Source organism: Ruditapes philippinarum, unplaced genomic scaffold (assembly GCF_026571515.1).
Source record: "Ruditapes philippinarum isolate M1 unplaced genomic scaffold, ASM2657151v2 ctg125_1_1_1_1, whole genome shotgun sequence".
NCBI lineage: Eukaryota > Metazoa > Mollusca > Bivalvia > Venerida > Veneridae > Ruditapes > Ruditapes philippinarum.
This window is the reverse complement of record NW_026853776.1, coordinates 430,622-449,719: the sequence shown is the minus strand read 5'-3', so window position 1 is coordinate 449,719 and position 19,098 is coordinate 430,622. Positions and strand designations below refer to the sequence as shown.

The following is a 19,098-nucleotide window of genomic DNA, read 5'->3' as shown; positions in this document are numbered from 1 at the left end:
CCATACTATACCCTTATTATTTGTGTCAATCAATTCAATATAACCACTGTATTTGTTTTTAAAGTAAATTAAAACCCCGCCACTTTCCCGTTTGGCTTTCTTATTGCATTTTGGTCTCGGACAAGAAAAACATTCATAATTGTCTATTTTTATATTTGTTGTCTTGGCGTTCCATGTTTCGGTTAATAATAAAATGTCATATTTATTCAGCAAGTTCAGAAAATCAACATCATCTAATTTTGAAACAAGTCCTTGTACGTTCCAAGATAAAACAGTCAACTGCTTCTCAGCGTCTTCCTAGCTGTCTGAGGATGGCCTATTATTGCCGTTGATTCCTGAACGATCTCGCCATTGTGCATTGAATTCACGCGGACTTGGCGTATTTTGGTCACTGGCGCCCGAATTGGTTGTACGACCACGTGTAAAGTTTGTACGAAACTGCCGGGGAGGAAGCTCCGGAACCGGCCCTGGGGGTGGCCGATCGTGTGTATATTTGATACGATCAATATAAAGTGTATCATATGAAAGTGTGGCTTGTTTGCCATTCCTCTTAGCTTCTACTAAGAACGGAATCAGTTTTTTACGACGCTCTTGTATAACTTTTGGCAATTGATCAGCGACACGGAAGTTGGAGCCTTGTAGTTTGTCACGTGCAATATTTTTTATCATCATTTTGTCACCATAAAAATTGAATTTAGCCACAATTGGCCTTTTTTTATCGCGCTCAAAACTACCCAATCTATGTGCCCTGTCGATTTTCATCGATGACGTGGCATTATCAATACCTAGTTTGTTTTCACAGAACTGGAGCACTTTTTCGGAGCAATTTTCTTGTTTACGACTCTCAAATGAGCGTTCTTCTTCAAAATTAAAAAACAATAGATTGTCCCTCATCGCTTGTAGATCGATTATATTTTCTTTCAGTTCAGAATTGTCACAGCGAAGTGAATCAATACCCGTGAAAAGTTCATCAAAACTTGTTTTCATATTTTCTATTTGGTCACTGTCAAATCTACGGCTATTTTCAATATCATTAAGCTTTTTCTCAGATTCTGAATACTTCTCTTCTAGCACTATTACTTTGGATTCAACTAATGAAACTTTTCCTGAAATATTTTTAACATCATTTTCTATTTGGTTTAGCCTCCATTGATTTTTGTGTATGTTCAATGCTGGTTAACTTGTTTAAAATCAGTGAATACTTATCACTTTCTGCCAGAGGCGTAGCTTGAGTAAGCGGTTGGTTCCCAGATGGTGTCATCATGTATGGGTATGTATAAGTGTTTTGTGGGCTCAGAAATTGTAAATGAGGCGGCATGAAAGAACCATCTGCTGTTGGCGTACTGTATGGATTGGAAGCGGAAAGAGGTGGTGAAGCTGATGTCGGAGTGCTCTCGGCCATGTTGCAGCTATGCCGTTTGTCAGGTTGTTCATTTGTCGTGCCAGGTGATGCTTCTTCTTTAGTGCGCTTTTTACTGCCCCTGTTCTTAGTCATAACGGGTTTTCACAACACTCTACGTTATTTAAAGTTGATAAATCACAATTATCACAATTATCACCATTCATCCGTTCATTCGTTACCGTTAAAAGTAATAATAGGATAAATAAGATAATACTACCGTTTAGTTTCTTACTGCGAAAATTGACAACTGTTCACTCAATAATCCTTCTATTGTAAAGGTGATATTTATTTTAAACGTAAAATTGCATTGTTTGACAAAAAATCTCTTCAAAAAATCTCTTCAAAACCACCTTTTCCAAAGTAATTCCATCACGAAAAGTACATATTCCAAAAATATATTCCTTACACTTTCTGTTTGTATAAAAATATTCCGTTTACTATAGAGAAAACACTATTTTGACAGAAAAAAACACAGAGCTCAAAATGACACGTCTTGACACGTCTTGATCTTGATCTTTAAATAGCCCAATTAAGAAAGAGAAGAAAAAATGGTCCCTCAGAAGCATTAATCAAGAAAATTACAGAAGCATTAATCAAAAAAATTACATGAAAATTGCAGACCCTGTTAGACTGAGTCTATACATGAGGGATTATGAAAAAGTGAAACATCCCTCAGGCCCCCTAGCACCGGCTTGTGCGGTTCGAGCGGTACTAAATTTTAAACATTTAAAAGTGCTGGAATCAGTGATCCCAAAGGAACAGAAAAATATAACAAAATATAACAACACTCTACGCTTCGTCAGAATGAGACATCAGGTAGTCGCGATTTTTTTCCATTAAAATGATGATGAATTCCCATCCTTATTATTCATGCGATGTTTCATTTTCACTGAAAGCCTTTTGAAAAAGGACTGAAATTCTGTTTCTGGATCGTGACAGTAAGCCATGACATTGATCTTTTGGTCTTCGTGGAGAAAAATGAACTAGCCAAGTGTGTTTTCAGGCAGATCAAAAGAAATCTTATAATAAAAAGACTGACCCATTAAGGTATATCTGGCTCAATGGTTTTCTTAGCCATAGATCTAGTAACTGTACATGAAGTCAATGATTTTTCTGTTTTCAATTTCTCGCGCGTTTTAACGATCATAAAGGCATCTGATTCAATTGAAGATTTATAATGTAGATGTCTTTAATCAATGGATTTTAACCGTGCTACAATTTTGTGTGTGTGTTTTTAACTCATATGCACACCTTTAAAACTAAATGTATTTAACGGAACTCTCCAATTATTTAAATACCTCTTAAAATATTTGAGTTTGTTGTATCAACTTGGCGTTCCATAAAGATGGACACTATAATTCATGCATGAGTGTTTTAGTAATTATAACCTTTTGTATAGCTACTGCACTCGTATATTGTTAACGCTTTATATTCGAATTCAAGTTCCTTTCAATCCAATAAGCAGGTGACGGACCTGTATGACTGGTTTCAATAGGAGAACAACCGCGTCCTCGACCTCTTGGACACATGCTATGCGCTTTACTTCAAGACACTATAAGGAAATGGGGAGAAAACAGAATCCCTAAAGAACGCATAAAACGGCAAAATTAAAAATGTTGCAGAGCATGTTCATGGACTGTACTGGAAATGCAAGTTAGCGTGCGTGCCCTCTTACTGATTCCTATTCACATTTAACTTACTGAATTTCTTAAATGGACTTGCCCAGTTTCAATTTTTGGAACTGTGCATCGTCATTTTCTGGGATATCAGGATGAAAATATAAAGTTGGTCAGTCAACAGCATAGATCCTGCTGAGATTTCACGGATGTGCAGGCTGGTCTGTCTGGTGACAAAGACTTATTACTTCCGGTTTCAGGTGGGATAAAGGTTAAAGAATTTATGAACACTTGTTATATAACTTTCATACCATAAAATTTGTAGAGATCAATTATTTCACCTACAATTAAACAGCTGCAAAACACAAACAAACAAAAGAATTTGATAGAAAACAAATGTTCGTAAAATCGTAAGTTTATTTCTTGTAAATAAAAGTAACATAAAAGGAATGTGTCTATGTCTGTTTTTTGCAAATACATATCCAATAGTTATAACAATAGAATATTAAACTATAAACACAACCTTGGATTTCATTTAACACAAACACTCGGTTATTCAGACCAATGATTGATTCGCTGATAAAATTAATGAGAGAACATTTTGATTCCAAAATTTTAGCACACATCACATGATTGCAAAAATAAAATTCATACATAATAAAGGTGCGTATTGAAACACTAGAATAAGTCGGACATTAAAAAATGAAGTCAGGGTGTCACATTTATAGTTATATAAACAGTGTTTGCATCATTATACCATTGGCATTTTCTACCATGTATAGATTTTATATAAAAAGATAGATTATGCTAGAGAATGCTTAAGTTAAACGTCATTGCTTCGTTTCTGTCACTGTATTTTTGTCCTTATACTTAATTAAATTGGGGAGTTTATCATCATTAAATTGTCCAGAAACAAACATGAATAGCAGAAAATGACATTTATTTCAAAATACTAAAATTATTCTCTTTTTTTGCAAGGTTTAAGAAGCACACTTATTGTTTTCTATGACAATATTTCATATCATATCTGGTATCCCCAAATTTGTTTCTTTCCATTACATTATTCACCGACTTTTACATACACATGGAAATAAGTTAAGCACATCCGACATTTTGTCTCAGTTTTGACATGACCACAACAGAAATTTTAAATTTTATTTGGGCAATGGTACGAACCACCTGCAACAACTGGAACAAGCTCTGCACCAAGAATGGCAAAAATTACCTCAAAATCACATTAGACGCCTTACTGGTATAATAAGGAGAAGGGTTGAGGCTATCATTCGGGCACGTGGCGGTTATCAAAAACTTGGCTTCATAATGTCATTAAAGGTTATGTAATCGTCAACATTTACCGAAAATATAAACTAAACTCATAAATTTACTGGTTTATGATTACTAAACTTCTAAAATACTATTTCTTAACTCATTTAAGTCGTCATCTCATGACAGTGATTTCAATCACAACCAATTTCAAATTTCCGGGGTGTGCTTAACTTATTTCCAGGTGTATACATGAAGCATTTACACACGGTATATGCATGTATTTACAGTAGAGTTGTACGTTAAATGAAATTGATGTGTTCTTGAAACATTTAAAGCAAATGAAATTTTAAAGTATAAAATGGTTGATGTTTTAGATATCGAACGTTTGAAGTGGCATTATGCTATTTTTTCATTGTCTAGTTGAGCTGAATTGACTATATATTTCAATAGATTGACTATTTTAATGGGGATTGATCAATAGTTGATACTGGAAAATGTTAAGGATAAAACATAATAAATGTAATAATTTAAAATATGCAGGTAAATTTCGATGGGTATTTACAGAAATTACCTTGTTCCACGTGAGTTATTTATCGTTCATGCAAAATAAATTATGAAATTGCATTGAATTATGGCTAAATGTAAACTTATTTTGACTTTCACCTGTTCACTCACTATATACCCTTAGCTGAAAAAATAATGTCTCTTTAGTTTTCAGAAGGGTTAAACCCAGTGTTACACAACTTTTTTTCTGTTGTCGTATGCTTATATTTCATATTTTTTATAATTGCTTTGTATGTCCTTTTTAACAGAGAAACTTATTCCAATTCAAATGTTAAAAAATCTGTACTATATGATTCCTTTAAATTAAGATTCTGAAAAAAATATAAAGAATGCATGCATGAGGATTGAAACAAAAGAGAGATAAGTAATTATATGCGACAGCAAAACACATATTGTTATTTTACCCATAATCTGAAACCACATTTAATAGCGAGTCATCAGGGTCAGTGTAATACTTAAATGACTAGTAGTGCATGGTGTCAAAATACAAAAAAAAAAACTTACAAAAAACTGACCAGTGGAAATGCACAAATCGTCATCTTAGTGCAATAAGAGGTTAACTTCTATTAAATCATACGAGAAGTTAACCCGTTACTGCCATAAGGTGACAAAGTGCAGTTAAGAAGGGGACAACTTCTGTTGGCGGTTATTTTTCCTGAAGTGGAAAATAAAACGGAATTTAATACACAACTGACGCTACAAACAACTACGATTTTTAGTCAATCATTATTCGTGTATCTATTTTATTTCCGTTTGTTGTCGTGGTGATTTGTTTCACAGGAATTTTCTTTTCTCGTAATTCATCAATGGCGTCTAGTAAAGCGTCTGGGAAATGATGTGCTAACATGTCCGGACTAACAATAATTTCTGTAAAAGTTTCTGGTAACTTCCAAGCAGCTGTGTACTCTTCGTCACCGCTGATATGACTGTAATATATCACAATTTTTGCATTGTTTAATGCATTTTATTTATGGCAATGACATGCTGGGACAGTACCTTAAGCATAACAAACAATATCATACCCCTTGTGACAATGTTTTATTGACCGAACATCGGACATAAGAAATGAGCCGCGTCACGACAAAACCAACATAATGGGTTTGCGACCAGCATGGATCCAGACCAGCCTGCGCATCCGCGCAGTCTGATCAGGATCCATGTTGTTCGCTATCAGTTTCTTTACTTGTTATAGGGTCTGTAAGCGAACAGCATGGATCCTGATCAGACTGCGCGGATGGTCTGGATCCATGCTGGTAAACCCATTATGTTGGTTTTGTCGTGGCGCGGCTCATATACTTAATATGTTTGATAGATATACGTTATATTTATAGAATTGTAACAATTTTTAGCCCAATTCCCCTCGAATTCTAGATTACATGTAATTTCTTATAAATCAATACATTTTTATTGTGTTAATGCGGAATTCGGAAAAAAATATATTTGAATTCTTTATGTAGAACTTCAAACATTCTTAAAGTAAATACAATGCATTTTAAATCTATATGTTATTTTCAATAGATGAAACATAGGAAAAATCTGAGCTGCCTTAATTTGTTAATATCGAAATACACGAAATTTCGATTTCATAGAAGATTTTTGTTACACGTTATTATTTTAAGATATTGTACCTTTGTTCAACATGAAGAATTTGCCCAGGTAGAACAAGAGGTTGATATGTACTTTTTATATGTTGACTATGCGCCATACATTCTGTAAGCGACATCTGAAAATATATCAGGGAATAGGTAAAATAAATGTGGTAGAAAGCTACATATAAACTAGCTCTGCTTGGACGCAACAATTTTAAAACTTTACCAAACTCAAGTCACTTGTTTTCTTAATACACATAGAAGCTTTTAAAATAAATGGACACTTTTGAGCATGGATTCTTATTCTCAATGTTTTTTTTTTGTGAAATACATATGCAAAAATGTGAATTAAATGTCTTCAATTTCAAATGAATGTATTTCTTTAAAGGACTTCCGCTTATGTCCAAAAGACTTACAAATAAAACTTGATTTTTACATAAATCAACTGGGGCACTTAAACAGAAAAATATGCAACGGATAATAAGAAATAATCCAAAATTAAATTATTTTTGTGCATTTTCTTAGCCTTATTTGAGTTAAAAGCACACTCTTTAATTTTAGTTCATTTTGCACGATAAGAATGATTGATTAATCAGGGGAAATAGAGGCAAGCGGACGATCTGAAATTTGCATACAAGATATTGGCCAAGAGATACATAAAACGGTACACTCATTTCAAAAAGAATATGTCCAATCCTGTTAAGTCTGAAAGCCTTAAGAGGAGTCCCTAAAATCTCAAGCTACTTGATAAGGACCAGTAACCTCTCACATAGAAAGGCATAGACTATTATCTGTATAACGATATTGCTTCGAGAAAGGCATTTTATAAATCACTTGATAAACCATTACATTGTATATGCCGTTAGATTACAAATATAAGTTTTGGTTGTAAAAACCTTGATCATTTGATACTTACTTCTAAACTACATCTGTTAACATTATATGTGCTTCCTCCATTTTCATTTTTAGGGTCTTCATCTACATGAGCATATTTGATATTCTCTTCCAAAGTCCCTGCTCTGCCACAACACATCCGCCAACAACCGCTTGCAAATATCTTATACTGACAGAAAAAAAATATTGATAAAAAATTCTATTTCTATAGGTGTTTGTTATAAAAAGTACATCGATCACTCTTTACCGTGATTGGCAACGGTTCGGAATAGAATCCTTAGACGGCCTACTGAGCAAGAAGGTGATTTTCCACCACTAGTATTTTTATATATATTTTCATCATAGGAATATATTGATCTAGACCTTGTATGTGACCCTTGCGTTTTGTGCTAGGCCAGGATCTCATTAAACGTTGAACCGCAATGTGGTGCGTTCTCGTAAAATTCACGAGGGCCAAATATGAGTATATTAGATTAAGAAACTCTTATAATAACCATTTACTATATAATTCCTTAAATTATTCAGCCAGCCAGTTGATATTACATCAGCGATGTCATCCTGATTCACACTCGTACATGTATATTATACGGATTTTAATTCTGTCAAATCCTTTATTTAGTAATTTCGTTATTTACCGTCAGCAGGGTAACTATAAAATAAATTTATTGCAAAAATCATCTGTAAATTAAATAAAGTTAGACTTTAACGCAAACAATAACTTTTATCTCCGCCTGTAACCTGTTTTATAAAGTGTTCTTAAGAAGCTTCTGATATTTGTCTGGGACAGAAAAGTTTCAAAATATAGTTCTATGTCTAATAAATATCCCTTTCTGTACACTGTCGCACTTTCATTATACTAACACATACAATTTAAACATGTTTTTATTTAAAAAGTTTTATGTACACATATCAAAAAAAAAAAATAAAATGAAAATTTTGAAGAAAGAGTTCCTACTCAATCAATTTAAAAGGCGAATGTTGATTATATTTGATCGTATATTACTGTAAAATCAAGTAATATGATATATATAATGATATTGGTATAACTAGGAAATGAGACTTCCTTTCATCTTTTGCGAAATGATAGACATTCATCTCCAGCTTAATAATATCCTTTACTAATTTGATAACATAGTGGTAATAGTGTGCTTAAATTGAATAAATTGACTGTCACAGTATCAGTTGTACGTTAGATTGACTATAATTCAATACAAGTTATAGAACTATACTTAATCCATAGATAAACTGTACTGATAAGCTGAAATTGTTGCTGACACAGGCGTGCAATTATTACATTACAAAGGCTCTATATTACATTAGTGTATTATAAATATAATAATTGTCATTATATAGCGTTTCTCTATACGAAGAACGATGTCACTGTAATATATCTGGTTGAAATAGCATCATTGTAAAGAACGAAGATGGATTTGAGTGTCAGTACAAAATATTTTATTGCAATGATTTTTTTCACTGAATTTGCACATTTGTCATACATTAGCACATGCATATGCATGCATATACTTTATGCCTATTTAAATGTTTGCTACATTGTTAAATAAACTGAAACAATGATATCGATATTTCAGTCATAGATACCAAACATTCTACAAATTCAAACATTTGTGGCCTAGAAAATGGAATTAAGCTTTGTCGATAATAAAAAAATGTACGATAATCAAAATATTATACATGTATGACTTTTTTTACAAAATACAGTTTAACGAGTTGTAAAAAGCATAATATTTGTTTATAAAAGAGCAGTCAGTCATTCATTTGAAGATATAATGTAAATTAAGATAAATATTTAATTACCTTTGGTAATCTAGTTTGATGTATAGCTTTTAATATATTGATTTTAAGATCGTCCATCATCAGCATGCCTTGTCTAGAAATAATATCATCACCAAGAACGACTGAACATACAATATCTTCTGCATATTTTGAAACTGTAGGACTGAAAAGAAAAAAACCGTAAAATTTATATGGATCTGATATACTGTAGCTCTTAAAAGAAACAAAATAAATGTGTGTTTTTTAACATTCTAAATAAAAATGTTTGACATTCACACACTAAAATCATACAAAATCTGAGTTAAAGAAGTAACATTTAGATGTATACCAACGCTTAGTATTTGTAAACATATTAATCTCTGAGAAAATAGAGATATTTAAGATCTTAAAGATTAACCATACATATCTTAGCAAAATCAAAATTATCTATTTTTAGTTTAACGTTGTATTTCCCTATAAGGATGATATAAGACCATTCAACGAATACGTGTCTGACTGAAAACCGCCTATACGGAACAAGCGGGCACTGGGGTACCAGCAATCAATGCATTATTTTTCAGGTTTAGATATACATTTAGAAACAGAAAGATCTTAATTTACCTGACTAATTCTCCCGGTGGTGAAAATGCAAAACATTTTAATTTTGGATATGATGGTTTTAAAAGAATGGCCAACAAAGCTGCCGCGCCGGCTCCAAGACTGTGTCCAGTAATAACTAGATCAGCACCCTATATTTTCAAATAATATCAAATTATTGTCATCATCAATTTTGTAGAAAATACAAGCATAGGCATTTTTTGTATTAATACATATACACAAAAAAGACTCCACTGAGGTGTTGTTTTTTTTGACATGACGGGAATGGAAATATCCTTTCGAGATTAATGTTTCATTTGATGTAGGTCAATGCCAATAAATTATGTCCAAAATTTCAAGTCATTCGCTCACTCTGTTTTTTTCCAGAATAATTATTTCTCTTGAGAAAAATGACCAAAAATTGAAACACTTTTCATTCAAATAGACCTATGAATAGCATAAAAAAATCAATGTATTTCTGAGTATATTTCTTTTCTTTCTTTCTTTTACACATCTTTCTGTTCTAAGTGTCCAAGATGATGTATGCAAAACATTCAAATTTAATGTTTAAGACTTTTGTACCTCATTGGAGTGTCTTAAATAAAACACTTAAACTTTCGAATATTCAAAATATATGAAGCACCCCGTTGAAAACGTATAGAACACTTTAAAGCTTATAAGAGTTGTGTGTACCGCAATAGTGCATGTAAAGAAGCAATAAAATCATTAAGCTTGAAAAGTATGATAAATTTCTGAAGCTGGAAATGGTACAATATATGTCAATATAAAAACAATAATTATGAAAGTCTAAGATGTTAAAATTGCACCAATATGTGTTTTCATTAGATATAAATCTCTGTTCCTCTGCATATATGTCAGAGTAAGACGTTAAAATACTCCCAACAGGCTATAAATGCTGACTATAAACACACTGAGTGTTTGTTTTATGACATATAATGCATCATTCTTCTTTGGAAATAAAAAATATACTGAAAACAGAGTTTATTTCCCACTCTGTCTGTATTACATCTGGTAAAAGATTATAAGTTGGCATAACTATTAACATTATAATAGAATATTTATGAATTCAGCACTTACTTCTGCTAATGAAAAAGCTTTTTTAAGAATATTTTTCTCTTCTAAGATTTGCTTTATGTAGTTTGCACTTTGTAGGATACCATTGTGTGCGCATGCGCAGAGGTCCCCAGTAATGTCAAGGTCGCCACGTTCTATCACCAAGTCTGTAATGACATCCTGGAAAATAAAACAAATCTTATATATGATAGAAATATATTATTTTATGGTTAGAAAATATACCTTTGAACGTTTACTATTTAAAACATTCATTTATCATACACATTTTATAATGAAAAAAATATATAAAAAAAACAACAAACAAAATAAAAAAAACGACAACAAATATATATTTTTTTTTCTACTTTATCGTTATAAATTCTGCATATTATAGTTTAGTGTATTATATAGGTGTTAAATATTCCATCTTCAGATGCTCTTAGATATCAAGTTAGCTTCTAAGGTTGATATATTTTACAAAATGTATAACAATAATAAATAGAACACGGATTTGACAACCAGTTACTTTTATTTCATGCTGATATGAAGTATATATCAGTCAACTTTGTGCTCTTAAAATCCACCTCCGTATAAAGACCACACAAAACCTGCCATCTTGTAAGTGTCTTATTAGAATAATTACAATACAGAACAATAGTTTTGTGACATATTGCGTGTACACTTCTAAGTTGTTTTTTTTTCATTTTCCATGAGTGGCCATTATATGAAAGTTTGACTGTATATGAAAAAAATATATATGTTTCATGTATAACTTATATAATATGCAACATGAAGTTTACCTGTAAAGAAAGTGTCCCTCTAATGGCAACAACAACCGAATTTGATTCTCTGTCTATCACCACATAGAATGGAAGTTCGTAAATCTAAAAATAAAGTTACAAGTATGGTAAGTGTTGCATTTTTTTAACAACCTATATACTACCCTGGAACCAAAACTGATTAACATTTGCCTCTAATCGCCATATTGAGCCACACAAGCCTTATATCTATGCAGTATGACCAGGATTAACATCATTTTTTTTCCTGATATCCCCAAAATTGAAAATGGACAGTTAAAAAAAATAGAATCTGGACAAGTCCATTTAAGGAATTCAGCTGGTTGAGAACAAGTATATGATGTCTGGTTTCTAAAGTATGGTGTGCTCGATTTGGAAATTTTAGTAGAATATACAGCAGATCTATTTAAAAAATGCTGTATACAAAGACATGTTTATAAGTAACCGATAATGTGATTTTTCATCACTAGGATGAAAATGCTGAGAATATCTATGTGTAAAAATTAAAATTTACTTTATTATATATAATAAAATATTATTATTATTTACTATAAAATAGTACCAGAATAGTAAAAATTGTTTTGCATTATACGTTATCTATAAAAGATCATTATTGCAAATTCCAGACATTATTAATCTCTTGAGTACATGTAATTCATCGTGAAATTAAATTATCGATTAAAGTGGTACAAACTTTCAATTTGTTTAAGTAACAGTTTCAGAAATAATCAACGAATGAATGAATGTACTTATCGGCATAGGCATCAAACCAATTCTTGCATTTCGACATCAGATAAAAAGCTAGAAATTGATTTCGGAACACATGCATTTGTTTTCGTTACATAACTATGACGTCCCTGTGGTCAAATGGTTACGGTTGCGTGCATTAATACTTGCATTGGACAAATTATTTTATGCTCAGCTAACTTACTATAGGCCGTTTGTTTTGTAACTTTGCGCGTTCCAGAAATAATGCACGAAGGTGTTTTCTTCATAAGTAAATGTTTAATCGCCAGATTACCTAAACCTCAAGTTACCCCTAAAAACAAAGCCAATTATAAAGCATACCTCATTTTTAAAGCAAGCGTAGACAATATCGTCATGATGTAGACCTGTGGTTTTCTTGAAAGCAGCTGTATTACACATACAACAATTATCCATGTAGACAGAACCCTGATCGTCCCGACATGAAAAACAACTGAAACAATAGCGAAAAATCACAATTATTTGTTTTATCTTCGTTTCTTGAACAATAATCCAATCATCAATTTAAAAGAAATCGACAAGAGAAGTTTGACAGTCATAGACCATCATTCTTAAACGTAATGACCCTTAAAACAATCTAAAGTTTTAACTTTAATATACTGCATATCCCTACCACAAATTGGCCGTAGTTGAACGGCTAACTTCAACAAAAAATAAAAAAGAAAAGAACAGCAATAAAAGAAAACTAGCCAGGGGGACAAAATAAAATGTAAAATACTGCTTGTTAGTACATGTATCAATTATAAAATGGTCCGGTAAATTTACAACTACATAAAAACAAGTTAAAAAATACATATAAAAACAACCCAGAAACCCCTTCCCCTAACGAAGGATCGATTTTGAACCCATGGTCATAACTTGATCGATCTTAATAGAAATCCACAAGATGACGTTTCATGCCAGATTTAGAGAAGAATGTTTAACCCTTTTTTAACCATGTGACCTATTTATACAACCCATTTAAACAAAAAAGACCACCCAAGGATCACAGGATCATTCTTGTGAAGTTTGATATCAGATGAGACGTTGTGTTAAATTAAATCGTTAAAGGTGGGCGACGACGGACAAAAGATAACCATGTGTATATTTTGCTAAGATGAGTTAAAAAAAGAGTTAAAATGAGTTAAAATTATGATAAAAAAGACAATTCTTGAAACCGTTCTGCATTGCAAGCAAAACCTTATTTGCTTATTTGACCTTTTATTCAAATTAAATGAATACGATTTATGTTAAAGCAATATATGTTATTTGTAATTCAATTAAACGTGTATCTTCATCGTAAAAAAGAGTGTGTTATGTTGATTAAATATTTGATAGGTCATTTATGGGCTTAGAGAGTTTATTTGAGTTTATTTAATAAAAAAACTGCACAGTGTATCTATTTTATTGTAATATGAAACTTCATGAAATGGATTTGTGCGATTGGAAATCGATTTCCCGTTATTGTAAGAATGATAGGCAAAATGTTTGATACGTGCATAAACTCAACAGGCAGACATACATAGTAAAGAGATAGTTTTATTTAAAGAACTTATAAATATTTGTAGTTGTTCACTTTTTTAAATAATTTGCTGGGTGAAACAGGTAAAATAAGCAATGGTTACTTATAAGGAGCTTATTGATATCGATCAAATATATCCGATTTTATCAGTCAATGTCAGACAGGTGGAGAGAACTACAAAAGCAGAATGAAACATATTACAGCGAAGGCAGATACGAATCAAATCTTTAATACCTGGGATGACTCGACTGAAGAAAAAAACCCACTAAAAACAAGAACAAAATTAATCGAAAGTTACCGCACTTTAGAGCCAAAAAGCCGAAATGTACCGACTTTGAGACATACCAGAGGACTGACTTAACATATGATGTTTCAAAAAAATAGACAGCCATTTGTTAAGACAGCTTACCTGCACTGTGTAATAAGGGAGCATGCCCCTAGTATTGGATTGACTAGAGTTACATAGAAGGGCCAGCCATAGCTACCAATAGCAAATTTTAGATAGTGACTCATGTTATCTAGTGTCATCCAATCTCTCGGCGTTGGTAAACACTCGCATATTACATCCGGGGCATCTACAACGTCATCTGTTGGCCTAAAACAAACAGAAATATTTGATTTAGATTTTTTATTCAAAACATTTTAGGAAAACATTAAATTAATTGAAATCAAACACTACAACACAATGGAATTTTACCAAAGATATTTCCATGTTTTCTTATGATCAGCGGTGTAAATATCATCTATTTAGGCATACATTTATTTATTTAGAATAATATTTAAAAAAAAAACGTCAAAGAATCGGCATTATTTGTAAAATAAATGAAACAAAGACATTTACATGTAATCAAAAATGATGCACAACTTGTTTACTTATCAGCAATAAAAATTATGTTTATTTAAAAATTAAAGAATATTATTTGCTACAATGACGAAAAATATTAATATTCAAAAGAAGATAAAAAGAAAACTGTTTACTTTTAATGATTCAGATTATTATATTTAAAAACACGGGGTGTAACGCTTGAATACATTTCAAGAATGAAGAATAAACTTGCAAAATATGAAAAAATATATAACAAGGAATGAATAAGAAAATATCAAATAAAATACATTGTATACCATATTATACAATGTAACAGTTTGGATCTGTTTTGAATATCCTAACAAATTCAATAACATTCTATTTATCGTATATGTGAAAGCAAATTACTGATACAACACACTTAACCTCGTTCTAAAATTGGCGTCTATCGAGTACGATATTTATCCTACTTCTTGTTACAGATTGGCGTCTATCGAGTACGATATATGTTTTACTTCTTCTTACAAATTGGCGTATATCGAGAAGGATATGTACTCTACTTGTTTTTATACATTGGCGTCCATCGAGTACGACATATGTTCTCCTTATTGTTACATATTGGCGTCTATCGAATAGGATATATGTTCTACTTCTTGTTATAAATTGGCGTCTATCGAGTGCGATATGTATTCTACTTCTTGTTACAATCTGGCGTCTGTTGAGTACGATATATATGTTCTACTTCTTGTTACATATTGGCGTCTATCATCGATATATGTTTTACTTCTTGTTACATATCGGCGTCTATCGAGTACGATATATGTTCTACTACTTGTTACAAATTGGCGTCTATCGAGTACGACATATATTCTACTTCTTGTTACATATTGGCGTCTATCGAGTACGACATATGTTCTACTTCTTGTTACAAATTGGCGTCTATCGAGTACGATATATGTTTTACTTCTTGTTACAAATTGGCGTCTATCGAGTACGATATATGTTCTACTTATTGTTACAAATTGGCGTTTATATGTACTCTACTTCTTGTTACAAACTGGCGTCTGTTGAGTACGATATATATGTTCTACTGCTTGTAATATATTGGCGTCTATCGAGTACGACATATGTTCTACTTCTTGTTACATATCGGCGTCTATCGAGAACGACATATGTTTTACTTCTTGTTACAAATTGGCGTCTATCAAGTATGATATGAATTCTACTTATTGTTAATAATTGGCGTCTATCGAGTACGACATATTTTCTACTTAATGTTACATATTGGCGTCTATCGAGAACGATATATGATCTTCTTCTTGTAACATATCGGCGTCTATCGAGTACGACATATGTTTTACTTATCGTTACAAATTGGCGTCTCTCGAGTACGATGTGTACTTTACTTCTTCTTACATATTGGCGTCTATCGAGTACGATATATTTTCTACTTATTGTTACAAATTGGCGTCTATCGTGTACGATGTGTACTTTACTTCTTGTTACATATCGGCGTCTATTGAGTACGATATATGTTTTACTTATTGTTACAAATTGGCATCTATCGAGTGCAATATGTTTTTTACTTATTGTTACAAATTGGCGTCTATCGAGTGCGATATGTATTCTACTTCTTGTTACAAATTGTCGTCTATCGACTAGACATGTATTGTACTTCTTGTTACATATTGGCGTCTGTCGAGTACGACATATGTTTTACTTCTTGTTACAAATTGGCGTCTATCGGGTACGATATATATTATACTTCTTGTTACATATTGGCGTCTGTCGGGTACGATATATGTTCTACTTCTTGTTACGAATTGGCGTCTATCGAGTGCGATATGTATTCTACTTATTGATACGAATTGGCGTCTATCGAGTACAATATGTACTCTACTTCTTGTTACAATTCGCCGTCTATCGAGTACGACATATGTTTTACTTCCTTCTTGTTACATATTGGCGTCTGTCGAGTACGATATATGTTTTACTTCTTGTTACAAATTGGCGTCTATCGGGTACGATATTTTTTTACTTCTTGTTACGAATTGACGTCTATCAAGTACAAGATATATCCTTCTTCGTGTTACATTTCGGCTTCTATTGAGTGTGATATACATGTATATTCTACGTATAGTTACAAACTGGCGTCTATTGAGTACGATATATATTCTACTTCTTTAACAAAAACAATGACCAAGCAAAGCTTGAAGAACCGTTTCCAAAAATACTTAAAGCCGAATCAACCAGTTAACAAATAATTTCTCTTAAATGAACGAAACGTAAACGAACAAAGTATACATTTCCAGACCTACTGTTACATTGTTAAACAACTGCAGTAAGCTAAAACTGTATTAAAATATACCAAACATAGCTTCCCCTAAGTTTACCCTTACTGAAAATTAATACTCCAAGTCTTACCTAGTAAAAGTGATTAACCATGAAATGTTTTGTTACCATAAATCCATATGAAATGTGTATTTTCTAAAACTAAAATTATAAGTTATATTATATATTGTACTGACAATGCAGTTGTTAACTTTAGATAATGAAAAAAGGGATGTAAAAATGTTGCTACGGTATATCAAAAATTTTTAGTCAACCAATTTAAGGGATAGGAATTAGTCTAAATTAAGACATTTTATGAAAGCTTTCAGAATATTAAGATTTGAAATAAAGAGAACATTTAAAAAGTTGTGTTATATGGGAAATGTTAAGATGTACACTAGAATGTAAAAACTACACTTAATATGTGAAATAAGTTATCGAAAATGAACATTCTATTTTGATCTCATTGTGCCTTTGAAGAATATAAAGCTATATCTCATGATTTTTTTTTCGACGACCATTTTAAGTTGTTTCTATAATCTGATGTTAGATTTTCGTAAAAAAAAATGTAAACAGATTAAAATGTTCCGGAAGAAAATATCACGATGTTATTTTAGTAGGGGTTTTACCGTTTAGCAATCATTTCGTGCATCTTAAGGAAAAATTCAAACATATTTCTTTCACACAGGTGCTTTTCAATTATTCTTTTTAAAAAATAAAACAAAAATATTGTAAACTATAGACAGCAGATAAACAGCTTTATACACTTAAAAGATTATTATGTTTCCTTGTTTTTAGTTGAAACGCCATATCTGGTTTAAATTATGAGTAGTTTAAACATTTTAGTACATGTAAAACACAAAGCAGGAATTATGAGGAAATCTCGGTCAAATGTATTTATTAATTACAATAAGAAAGAGAAAAGAAAAGAAGAAAAAGAGCAGAGCAAGGAATGGTAAAAAAGCATGCGGAACCCAACTCTGTAAAACTAGCATGCTGGCTGGCTACTAACACCATACTATACCCTTTCGTTTCCTTCTCGTCGGCAATATAAATTCTTAACTGTTGACGTTTACGTTCTTGTTGCCGACTGAGAAGTATCAGGCCGGCGATCACATCCGTCGGCACTAAATCTACACCCTGTAGATAAATTATAAAAAAACAACTTTGATCATCATTAAGGAAAATCTAAGCAAAAAGAAAGAAACTGGGAATAAACACACATTGAATGACTTTATACTTTATTTTTATTATATTTTTATAGATAGCCGCAAGCACATAGTTATTGTCTTGGAAGGTTCTATGTATTATTAACTAAAACATACTTTTATAATTGTAAAAGAGTTTTAAATTTTGAAATTAAGGTAAGCGGCCATAATCATCATTCAATCTGATTTTAAAGCAAAAAGATAAAAAAAAAGAGTTGTCTCTGTTCATTTTTTGATATTTCTGGCCAGCAACCATCGAATAAACTTTCTTTGATCATTTATCAAACCCGCGCCATGTGTTGCTTTATGTAATTAAGCCTACCTTAAAGTAATCAGCGCTGAGTTCAGCCAAGGTATTGAAAACACTGGTGCTTCTATCATCCCCTCCCGCACATATAAACATACACTTACACCTGGTCAGGAAAAATAAAACAGCATCGTGTAAAACAATTTTTACATTTACCACAGGTTAACGATAAAAAGATTGTTCTGATATATATGATTTACATTTGCATTACATTTGCCCCAGGTTTAAACAGTTGTATATACAAAATTGTTAGAAATTTTGCCGACTTTATTGTCGGAAACATACTACCCTAAAATTTACATACCTAGATGCTATAGATATAAAAAGGACGCGGTGTATAATAATAATAATAATAATAATAATAATAATAATAATATAGAAAACCGTGGTCATTTTTAAAATGCTGTACACTACTAATGTATTACATTTTGTTTATTATAACTAGTGGTATCCCAGTTTACGACAATGAATACAAACCGTTTTTCCCACTGTTTGGTCTGTGAAAAGGGTCGTCTGGAACCTCTTCGGAAACTCCGCAGCGCCGTTCTTGTCCGTTTCTTATTTTTACCCGTATATAGATTGTATATTATAATACCTGTTATTACAAAA

The 19,098-nt window shown here is 31.9% G+C and overlaps 1 protein-coding gene across 1 annotated transcript; it reads right to left on the bottom strand.

Moving 5' to 3' along the window:
* Positions 1 to 3,423: 3,423 nt before the first annotated feature.
* Positions 3,424 to 19,098, bottom strand: LOC132737842 (diacylglycerol lipase-beta-like). Its single transcript, XM_060725196.1, has 12 exons — positions 18,967 to 19,098; positions 18,505 to 18,595; positions 17,987 to 18,114; positions 14,248 to 14,433; positions 12,641 to 12,770; positions 11,576 to 11,659; positions 10,800 to 10,955; positions 9,726 to 9,853; positions 9,147 to 9,288; positions 7,354 to 7,500; positions 6,477 to 6,571; positions 3,424 to 5,774 (listed from the first exon to the last, which is right to left on the bottom strand). The coding sequence occupies exons 2-12, from the start codon at positions 18,583 to 18,585 to the stop codon at positions 5,564 to 5,566; spliced, it is 1,488 nt and encodes a 495-aa protein (XP_060581179.1). The 5' UTR covers positions 18,586 to 18,595; positions 18,967 to 19,098; the 3' UTR covers positions 3,424 to 5,563.